This window comes from Epargyreus clarus, unplaced genomic scaffold (assembly GCF_041222505.1).
Source record: "Epargyreus clarus isolate Ecla_fem2 unplaced genomic scaffold, WU_Ecla_fem_2.2 ptg000032l, whole genome shotgun sequence".
NCBI classification, from domain to species: Eukaryota; Metazoa; Arthropoda; class Insecta; order Lepidoptera; family Hesperiidae; genus Epargyreus; species Epargyreus clarus.
In genome coordinates this window covers 7,671,901-7,682,256 of record NW_027332237.1, presented here as the reverse complement: position 1 = coordinate 7,682,256, position 10,356 = coordinate 7,671,901, and the positions used below count along the sequence as shown (strand labels likewise).

The window sequence follows — 10,356 nt, the reverse complement described above, 5'->3', positions numbered from 1 at the left end:
TATATGTTATATCAAGTATGGATTTAGAATAAAACTATTTAAAATAAACACACTGAAGTTACCATTACTCTCTAACTGGGGATCCGGCCGTATCTGACCGATTCCCGCCTGATTGCAAATGTCTATAAGCGGTAGTAGTTACTTAACTTCAGGTGGACTGCATGCTCCTCTGGTACTGCTCCCCTACTACAAGTACTTCTTACTTATATAACTTAAAAATAGAAAATTTTAAAATATTTTAATTTGTTTGTAACTGCTTAACTAAAAACTAATAGATTTTTGCTAAAATAGATAGATAGATAGATAGATAGATAGAATACTCTTTATTGCACACTTACAGTTGAATTTAAATAATAGCAAACCATACTTGTTTCGATGAACATTAATCATGTATTTTTTTGTAGATACAATTTTCAATTTATACCGATAGCTTAGCTTTTAATTAACGTTTACAACGAAATCGCAAAATAGATTCCTACAAAAATTCTATTGCCGCTTCTGAATTGGATCCTATCAATTTAATCATTTATTCTTTTTTGTAAATAAATGACATAAACATCTCAATATTTCAACGTATTCAGACTTAAGTATCATTATTGTAGAATTAGTCTAAAGGCAATTTAAATTGACAAACTTATAGTTTTTGTTGTGCTGACTGCAATATACACAAGCTTCAAAAATATTAGCTGTGTTAGTGTTCTCAACTCTATCGATCAGTTATCAAATTATAATCCATCCTTTAGTGCAAGAGTTAGCAAAACGTGGCCATGATGATTTTTGTTTTTATTTTTTTATAACATAGGATTAGCAGACGCGCATGCAGTCTACCTTATGGCTACTGCCTCCAATGGACATCTGTATAATCAACCCTACCACACCTATTTCGACCTAATAATAGCAGTGTTAGGCGCTTCTGTGTTCCGTTTTGAAGGGCGTGGCAAGGGAGATATACTTTTCCGAGGCGTTCCAGCTTAGTCCTCAGGAGTGGCGGTGCATCTGTGGCCGACCTCAGGTAGGAATATTTAATCCTATTTGGGGTTGATTACAGATGTCCATGGGTGGCAGTAGCCACTTACCATCAGGTGGACTGCATGCTCGTCTGCTACTCCTATATTATAAAAAATACTACTTCTCTCATAATTTGGTCAAAAATAACGTTATTTAAATTAATTATCAGTTTGTAACAAAACTTATCTGGATGAAGTTGAAAAGAAAAATATTATCTGATTACAAAATTTCGACCAAATGGGCACACCCAATCGACAAGAACAAACTACGTATTCACATATACTTATTCAAATATACATATGTTTTGCAAGCAAGTACATCTTGTTTTATTAATGTATGTTCATAATTTTATGGCTGTTTTATCTTTATGCGAACAGGTCAACGACCTATAAAGCGTTTAATTTTAACGCTTATCTTCATTATCATAATGATTGATGATTTTAAGTTGATATGGTTGGGGAATTTACAGACGTAATTGTTAATTGTGTAATGCAATACGGATGCAATTAACGAATACCATAGGGTATTAATATAGTGCAGATGCATGATTGCATAGAGTTGTCTAAGTTCTTCAGACTAAAAAATTACAACAATAACATTATTAGATATAAATACGTCCTCACAAGTTTTAGTTGTTATTCAACTTTGGTCCTATTTTCTCTGGGACCAAATGTATCTCTTTTTTAAAGTTAACCTAACGATTAAGCAGACGGCCTACCTGATGGAAAGTCGTCCACATCGCCTGTGAACCTATTGTTCACGAGGGGGAAACCTTCAAAAGGTACCCGATGCCGTAGGGGCGACACAGGGTTTTCTGGGACTCTTACCGCACCAAAACCCCCCCGGTGGCCGTCGCTAAAATAGTATCTACTGTCAATCTTATAACGCTACTTAGAACATACCATATGTTCTTTAATTAATCCTGCTACCTCTATTATCTTGCATTTAAATTGCAATAAATGCGTGTATTTTGCAATAAATGCACAAAATTAGTAATTTAGTTTAAAGTATAGATTAATGAAAATCGATTACACGAGTCATTAAAGATCGTATAAGTCACACTGTCCCCAATTTTAATTTTTATCAATGTGATTACACTCTATCAAATACATTGATTATATCTCCTACAAATACTGTATCATATACAAAATCCATTTAGAAGTTTAAAAACATATGACATCAATGGACTTAATTCGTTATTTGGTAGATAACATACACTAGGCACATAAAAACATTTAAAAAAATGAAAAAAATCCTGATATTGATGTGTATTTTAAGTGCTTTAAGTTTGACGCATACAGCAAGAATTTTGGGTGTGTTTCCAACTCCATCTATAAGCCATCAAGTAGTGTTTCAAGTTCTTACGCAGGAATTAGTGAAACGTGGTCATGAAGTTGTAGTGATAACGACAGATCCAGTTTTTCGAAGAGGGCAGACACTAGCGAATTTTACAGAAATCGATGTACATGAGGTGTCCTATAATTTTATGAGAAGTTTGATTACAACTGCAACTGCATATAAAATCGGAGATAAATCTCAATGGAAAACGCAATTACTTAATATTCAACATCTTCTTACCATCGTCGGAGTGCAAATAAAATCTGAACAAGTTCAAGCTTTGATACGAGAGAAGAAAAACTTTGATCTTTTGTTAATCGAAGCTTATATGCGACCAGCGTTGATATTCTCTCACATATTTAAAGCACCGGTTATTCAAGTAAGTTCCTTAGGAGCGACTGATGAAAATTTTGAAGTTATTGGAGCCCCAACGCATCCTACTTTGTATCCGTCATCCTTTCGTCAACGTTTGTATAATCTTTCGCTATGGGAAAAAATTCGGGAATATTATAATCATGCTCAGGTGTTATACTCAAATAAAGAAAATGAACGTGTACAAGATGATATGTTGCAAGAAATTTTCGGACCAAATATCCCATCTGTCCGTGAATTAGTTAATAATGTCGATATGTTATTTCTAAATGTTCATCCAATCTGGATGGACAATCATCCTATGCCACCAAGCGTTGTCTTTATGGGAGGATTGCATCAAAAGCCTAAGAAGGATCTTCCACAGGTACTTTTTACATATCACACTTTTAAAATGTATAAGTATTTACTATGCCATACTGCCAATTAATATAATTAAATTATATGTATATTATAATAATTTAAAGGAACAAAATTGTTTTGTACTAGCATGAACTTTATACTTTCAGGATTTAAAATCTTACTTAGATTCATCCAAAAATGGCGTTGTTTACGTAAGTTTCGGTACTAATATTCATCCGATCATGTTTCCTCCAGAGAAGTTAAAATTATTAACTGAAGCGTTATCAGAGTTACCTTATGATATTTTATTCAAATGGAATGATGATGAACTCCCTGGAAGAACAGACAACATCAAAATTTCTAAATGGTTACCGCAGTCCGATCTCTTACGTAAGTAAAATTTACTGCATGTGTATAACGTTATTTGGTTAAACCAGCGATAAGATTCTTATCCTATTATAATGTTTCTAAATTGTCCAAGGTTACAGATAATGTTTAACGATTGTCACAATATGTTATAACATCCGCAACCAACAGATAAACGTGTCGTCCATAACTGGCAGTATTTAGAGGATTCAATTATATTTACTGGTTACAAATTTAATGATTTTTTTTTGGTGAGCTACTTAAAAATTAGTAGTTACATTGATTATGATAACTTTTTTTATTACAGAAGAAATTACAGAAGAAGTTAGTTTTGATACGGTCTTAAACAATGCATCGGCTGGGATGTATACTTAAAATATATATTAGCATTAGATAATATGCTAAAAAATGGTACAGTAAAAGTATTGTTACTTATAAAATAATAATCGTTATTATTGTAGGACACCCGAATGTGAGAGCATTTGTTATGCAGGGAGGCTTACAGTCCACAGACGAGGCGATAACAGCAGGCGTTCCATTGATATGTTTTCCCATGATCGCCGACCAATGGTACAATGCTGAAAAATATGTCAAGCTAAAAATTGGTATCAAGCTTGATTTTACCACATTTACTAAATCTCAACTGAAGGACGCGGTAGAAACCGTTATATCAAATAAAAGGTATTTTAATATTGTGAATTAAATTACGAGTATTATTATATTTTTGCTTTATACATATTTCGGCTGATTGCTTATTTATAGAAAACATAAAAAAATGTAACATTTGAAGACAAATTATCGTAATTATTTTAGCTACCGTGAAAACATGACCAAACTTCGGGAGCAGATGAACGATCAGCCCCAAACGCCGCTAGAGCGTGCTGTGTGGTGGATAGAGCACGTGCTGCGGCACGGTGGAGCGAAGCATCTGCGTGCACCCGCAGCGAACATGCCTTGGGCAGAGTACTACGAACTGAAACTCGTTTTAGTTATACTAACGGGGCTTTTCGTCAGTTTTATATTAATTTCCTATGTATTGGTATTCATTTTGCGTTCCATTTCTCGGCTTGTACCGTCTAATCAGAAACTAAAAAGATCTTAAATATTTATATTTAACACAACCCACCGGGGGGTGTGAAATATAATAATAACTCACGTAATGCTATATTACTATGAAGATGTTGCAAGGTTTGACGTGAGTATGCTGGATTTTTGCATCCTGTTTTACAGCCTTTGTATATATTATATCAAGTATGGATTTAGAATAAAACTATTTAAAATAAACACACTGAAGTTACCATTACTCTCTAACTGGGGATCCGGCCGTATCTGGCCGATTCCCACCTGATTGCAAATGTCTATAAGCGGTAGTAGTTACTTAACTTCAGGTGGACTGCATGCTCCTGTGGTACTGCTCCCCTACTACAAGTACTTCTTACTTATATAACTTAAAAATAGAAAATTTTAAAATATTTTAATTTGTTTGTAACTGCTTAACTAAAAACTAATAGTTTTTTGCTAAAATAGATAGATAGATAGAATACTCTTTATTGCACACTTACAGTTGAATTTAAATAATAGCAAACCATACTTGTTTCGATAAACATTAATCATGTATTTTTTTGTAGATACAATTTTCAATTTATACCGATAGCTTAGCTTTTAATTAACGTTTACAACGAAATCGCAAAATAGATTCCTACAAAAATTCTATTGCCGCTTCTGAATTAGATCCTATCAATTTAATCATTTATTCTTTTTTGTAAATAAATGACTTAAACATCTCAATATTTCAACGTATTCAGACTTAAGTATAATTATTGTAGAATTACTCTAAAGGCAATTTAAATTGACAAACTTTTAGTTTTTGTTGTGCTGACTGCAATATACACAAGCCTCAAAAATATTAGTTGTGTTCTCAACTCTATCGATCAGTTATCAAATATAATCCATCCTTTAGTGCAAGAGTTAGCAAAACGTGGCCATGATGATTTTTGTTTTTATTTTTTTATAACATAGGACTAGCAGACGCGCATGCAGTCTACCTTATGGCTACTGCCTCCAATGGACATCTGTATAATCAACCCTACCACACCTATTTCTACCTAATAATAGCAATGTTAGGCGCTTCTGTATTCCGTTTTGAAGGGCGTGGCAAGGGAGATATACTTTTCCGAGGCGTTCCAGCTTAGTCCTCAGGAGTGGCAGTACATCTGTGGCCGACTTCAGGTAGGAATATTTAATCCTATTTGGGGTTGATTACAGATGTCCATGGGTGGCAGTAGCCACTTACCATCAGGTGGACTGCATGCTCGTCTGCTACTCCTATATTATAAAAAATACTACTTCTCTCATAATTTGGTCAAAAATAACGTTATTTAAATTAATTATCAGTTTGTAACTAAACTTATCTGGATGAAGTTGAAAAGAAAAATATTATCTGATTACAAAATTTCGACCTGTGCCCATTTGGTCGAAATTGACCCAATCGACAAGAACAAATTACGTATTCACATATACTTATTCAAATATACATATGTTTTGCAAGCAAGTACTTCTTGTTTTATTAATGTATGTTCATAATTTTATGGCTGTTTTATCTTTATGCGAACAGGTCAACGACCTATAAAGCGTTTAATTTTAACGCTTATCTTCATTATCATAATGATTGATGATTTTATGTTGATATGGTTGGGGAATTTACAGCCGTAATTGTTAATTGTGTAATGCAATACGGATGCCATTAACGAATACCATAGGGTATTAATATAGTGCAGATGCATGATTGCATAGAGTTGTCAAAGTTCTTCAGACTAAAAAATTACAACAATGACATTATTAGATATAAATACGTCCTCAAAAGTTTTAGTTGTTATTCAACTCTGGTCCTATTTTCTCTGGGACCAAATGTATCTTTTTTTTAAAGTTAACCTAACGATTAAGCAGACGGCCTACCTGATGGAAAGTCGTCCACATCGCCTGTGAACCTATTGTTCACGAGGGGGAAACCTTCAAAAAGTACCCGATACCGTGGGAGCGACACAGGGTTTTCTGGGACTCTTACCGCACCAAAACCCCCCCGGTGGCCGTCCTCGGCGCTTCGTAGATGACTCCGGGATCTCCAATGGAACGCAACCGGAGTCTTCTTAGCACATTGCCCTGTCGGCTCCGCCAGGTGAGTTTAGCGCTCGCCGCACCATCTGGTGCGTACGACAGTATGCGACCACACATACCACCGTCCTTCCCGGGACCGTTGGCCGGGCGGTTTGAGCTCCCGCTCATGACCCCAGAAGCCCCCTTTTAGTCGCCTCGGTCGCCTCGGCCCCGTTTTGGGCCTATGGAGGACACAAATGAAATTGTAGGTGCACCGAGTCACCCCTTGCTGTATCCTATGATTATTCGTTAGAGACTGTACAATTTGACGTTATGGGAAAAGATTCGTGAGACGTATGAACATTTTAGATTTTCCTACTTATATAATGAGTTCGAACAGGAGCAAGATCAAATGCTGAGGAATATATTTGGTGCCGGAATACGAGCCCTTAATAAGCTCTATAACAATGTTGATATGGTGTATCTAAATGTAAATCCTATGTGGCTTGACAACCTATCAGTTCCACCTAATGTGATTTATATGGGAGGACTGCAAATAAACGCTCCAAAGGAATTACCGAAGGTACATTAATTATTTATTCATGTTGAAATTTACACGAATGGCTACTAAAGTGGATACTATACAGTTTACTTAGAATGACACTTTTCCACATAAAGAATAAACGATGTTATTATTTATTTATAGGACGGGAGTTATATACGTAAGCTTTGGCACAAATGTACCATCATCATTATTGCCCCCACAAACTATACAAATAATGATAAAAGTTTTTTCTGAGCTGCCTTATGATGTACTATGGATATGGAATACGGATTTGCCTGAAAAGTCATCAAATATCAAAATATTCAATTGCGTTCCACAGGCTGATCTTCTTCGTAAGTAGACATCTAATTACATGATAGAAAAATTGTTTAAACTATTGTCATTTCCTTTAATTATGTTACCGAGTATATTACAAATAAAAATTCGAAGGTTAATTATGATATGACCATGATAACTAATTCGAGACTTCTTATTATTAATTTTGATTTATTTAGCATAACCATACAGAAACACGTACAATAGCATTGAGAATTATTGCCTTCTATTCGCAAACATATTGCAAATTGGATGTGCAGGACAGCATTTACTCGAGCTTCGAATTCGAGGATTTGTGATTTGGCGAGTGGCGTGGTGGCGACGAAACGACATGCGACGTGTGCTTCTAATTATCTTGTCTCCCTATAATTGTCCGGGACAAATATTCAGGACTGCACAACTCGGAGTTCTAGCACAACACTCAATACAGTGTCAATTCACTTTATCTCGATTATTGTGTCAACACGCACATGATTTATTTAGATTACTAGAACTTGCAATATTAGGATTGTAACAGTAATTAATGAAAAAATCTCATTGTTTGTCACCACAGAAACAACAATAAGCTACGTATAAATTGACCATAATTACTTTGTTGAATGGATAAAATATGGCGCCTGCGTTTTATTATTGTGAATGTGAATGTTACGTGTAAAAATGTATGGACTAAAGTTTCAGGATCAAAATTAATTTACAAGGTTCTTATCAAGCATTTATCGGAGTATGAAAATACACTTTCATTTTCAGATCATAAAAATATCAAACTCTTTATAACGCAAGGAGGCTTGCAATCTACTGACGAATCTATAGCTGCTGGTGTTCCACTGATCGGGTTTCCTATGATAGCAGATCAATAGTATAACGGGGAGAAGTATATACGTCACGGTATTGGAAAACAACTTGATATAGAGGTGATTACAGAAAATGATTTTAAGAACGCTATTCTCACAGTGGTTGAAGATCAGAGGTTTGTTCTTATTATATTTTATTATACACATTGCGAATTAAATCGTTTCAATAACCTAACCTTACCCGACTTATTTAAAATGTATTAAATAATAATAAATAGAAAACCTGTCGAATGAAATAAAATGAATACAAAATATGTTTGTTTCAGTTATCAAGACAACACAATAAAGCTACGTACGTTGAGAAATGACCAGAGTCAAAAACCTTTGGAGCACGCCATCTGGTGGACGGAGTACGTACTGCGACACGGCGGAGCGAAGCATCTGCGTGCACCCGCAGCGAACATGACCTGAACAGAGTACTACGAAGTGAACTTAGTATTATTGGTTCTTGCAGGCTTGTTCATTACCATTAGTATTATTTGTGTGGCTCTGTTCTATATACTTCAATACATATTGCAGAATATCTCTGATAATGGCAAAGCAAAAGTTTCATGATACTTAGTTTACATAATTTTGTGAAATATATTACTTAAATAAACCTTTGAAACCAATATAATCTTCAGTGCCCCAAGGTGTTGTGTATGTGTGCGTGTGAGTATATGTATAAAATTTTGCTTCAGATGCTAATCAAATGGGGGTACAAAATGTAGTAATTTAACGTGGTAGTACCACAGGCCTATATTTTGGGCAGTACTCTCGGTCAGGTTACATTTTATTATTATATCTAATTCTATGAACAGAAATAACATAATTTGGTACAAAAAGTTAACTTATTTTAACAAACTTTATTTTTTTTGTATTTTTCAAAATAGGTATTTATTTTGCAAACAAACACACAACCCACTTGTTTTTAAATAATTTACTATGTAAGACAGATTAAATACGAATTATTTTATATTTATGTTCCCATCGTACCCGCAATATAATTAAGGAGGTGTTTTTTATTATACCTTTAAATTTATTATCTTAATATCCCTGCTTACTTGTATTTAGACCTGTTTTTATCAATGCGAAGTGCATTGAAGGTTTTCATTTAAAGGGCATAATTATATTTTTAAAATACTGTTTGAACAATACAACGTGCAATGGAGCATTATTTTGGCGTTTGTTGCTATATTATCTTCTATTAGCTTAAATTTTTTAAAGACTTTATAAACGACGATTGTACATTTTATAAACATTTTACCCAAAACATATATTAGGTAATGATGTTGTATGAACAATGACATGTAAAGACTGTAATCGTGTCTATGTTCAAGATAGTAGGTACTTTCGCGGATTTTACTATGTATTTACACAGATGAATTCTATTACAGTTATCGAGAAAATATGAAAAGACTTAGAACGATTATAAATGATCAGCTCCAAACTCCTCTGGAGCGCGCCATCTGGTGGATAGAGCACGTGCTGCGGTACGGCGGAGCGAAGCACCTGCGAGCACCCGCATCGAACATGTCCTGGACAGAATACTACGAAGTGAACTTAATATTATTGCTTCTTGCGTACATATTTACTGTTGTTTCGATCATTTGTATAATCATATACTATATCTGTCGATATATATTAAGAAATATGAGGTATAGTATCAAAGTAAAAGCGTCGTAATAATTTGTATAAGTATGTTAATATTCTTTTAATATTATTTAATTATGCTTTTGACACAATGTTACTTGTTCTATATTTTTTATACAATCAAAATCATGTATATTATTTTACCTAACCCTTTTGTGAATACTTAATGTCCTACTGTCTAAAAAATTTAGACTGAAGGGAAGACTTAAGCACAGGAGAAGCATTTAATCTTCTGTAATAAATAAATAGCAACGATGTGTTATAATTTTGTCAAATTTATCTTCCATGCGGCGTTTTTAAACCCTAGACGTCTCGCATTACAAAACATGATTTGATATCCTCACTCTTCTTTCTAGAACAACTGGTTATTATTTTATGAAAACTTAAAGAGTAATTAACACATTGTGTTTACTTGTGTAATATTTAATTTTAATGGAGGAATAATAGGATAATAGGAGAGTACCTATATATGAATTA

At 34.1% G+C, this 10,356-nt stretch overlaps 2 protein-coding genes across 2 annotated transcripts; both read left to right on the top strand.

Annotated features, from left to right (window-relative positions):
- Positions 1–2,191: 2,191 nt before the first annotated feature.
- LOC140755028 (UDP-glucosyltransferase 2-like) lies at positions 2,192–4,625 on the top strand. Its single transcript, XM_073090202.1, has 4 exons — positions 2,192–3,082; positions 3,225–3,447; positions 3,885–4,104; positions 4,237–4,625. Exons 1-4 carry the CDS (start codon positions 2,252–2,254, stop codon positions 4,523–4,525), a joined length of 1,563 nt encoding a protein of 520 aa, XP_072946303.1. The 5' UTR covers positions 2,192–2,251; the 3' UTR covers positions 4,526–4,625.
- Positions 4,602–10,277, top strand: LOC140754964 (UDP-glycosyltransferase UGT5-like). The gene is made up of 6 exons (XM_073090125.1): positions 4,602–4,618; positions 7,223–7,413; positions 8,144–8,252; positions 8,514–8,597; positions 9,624–9,783; positions 10,236–10,277. The coding sequence occupies exons 1-6, from the start codon at positions 4,602–4,604 to the stop codon at positions 10,275–10,277; spliced, it is 603 nt and encodes a 200-aa protein (XP_072946226.1).
- The last annotated feature ends 79 nt before the right edge of the window (positions 10,278–10,356 follow it).

Bases quoted from the DNA above. Each gene is read 5' to 3' on its own strand.
- LOC140754964 (XM_073090125.1), top strand. The intron at 8,253-8,513 runs GTATAACGGGGA...TGTTTGTTTCAG, and splicing joins CCTATGATAGCAGATCAATA to TTATCAAGACAACACAATAA. The intron at 8,598-9,623 runs GTACGTACTGCG...ATTCTATTACAG, and splicing joins CACGCCATCTGGTGGACGGA to TTATCGAGAAAATATGAAAA.
- LOC140755028 (XM_073090202.1), top strand. From the start codon at position 2,252: ATGAAAAAAATCCTGATATTGATGTGTATTTTAAGTGCTTTAAGTTTG. The intron at 3,083-3,224 runs GTACTTTTTACA...TTATACTTTCAG, and splicing joins CTAAGAAGGATCTTCCACAG to GATTTAAAATCTTACTTAGA. The intron at 3,448-3,884 runs GTAAGTAAAATT...TTATTATTGTAG, and splicing joins ACCGCAGTCCGATCTCTTAC to GACACCCGAATGTGAGAGCA.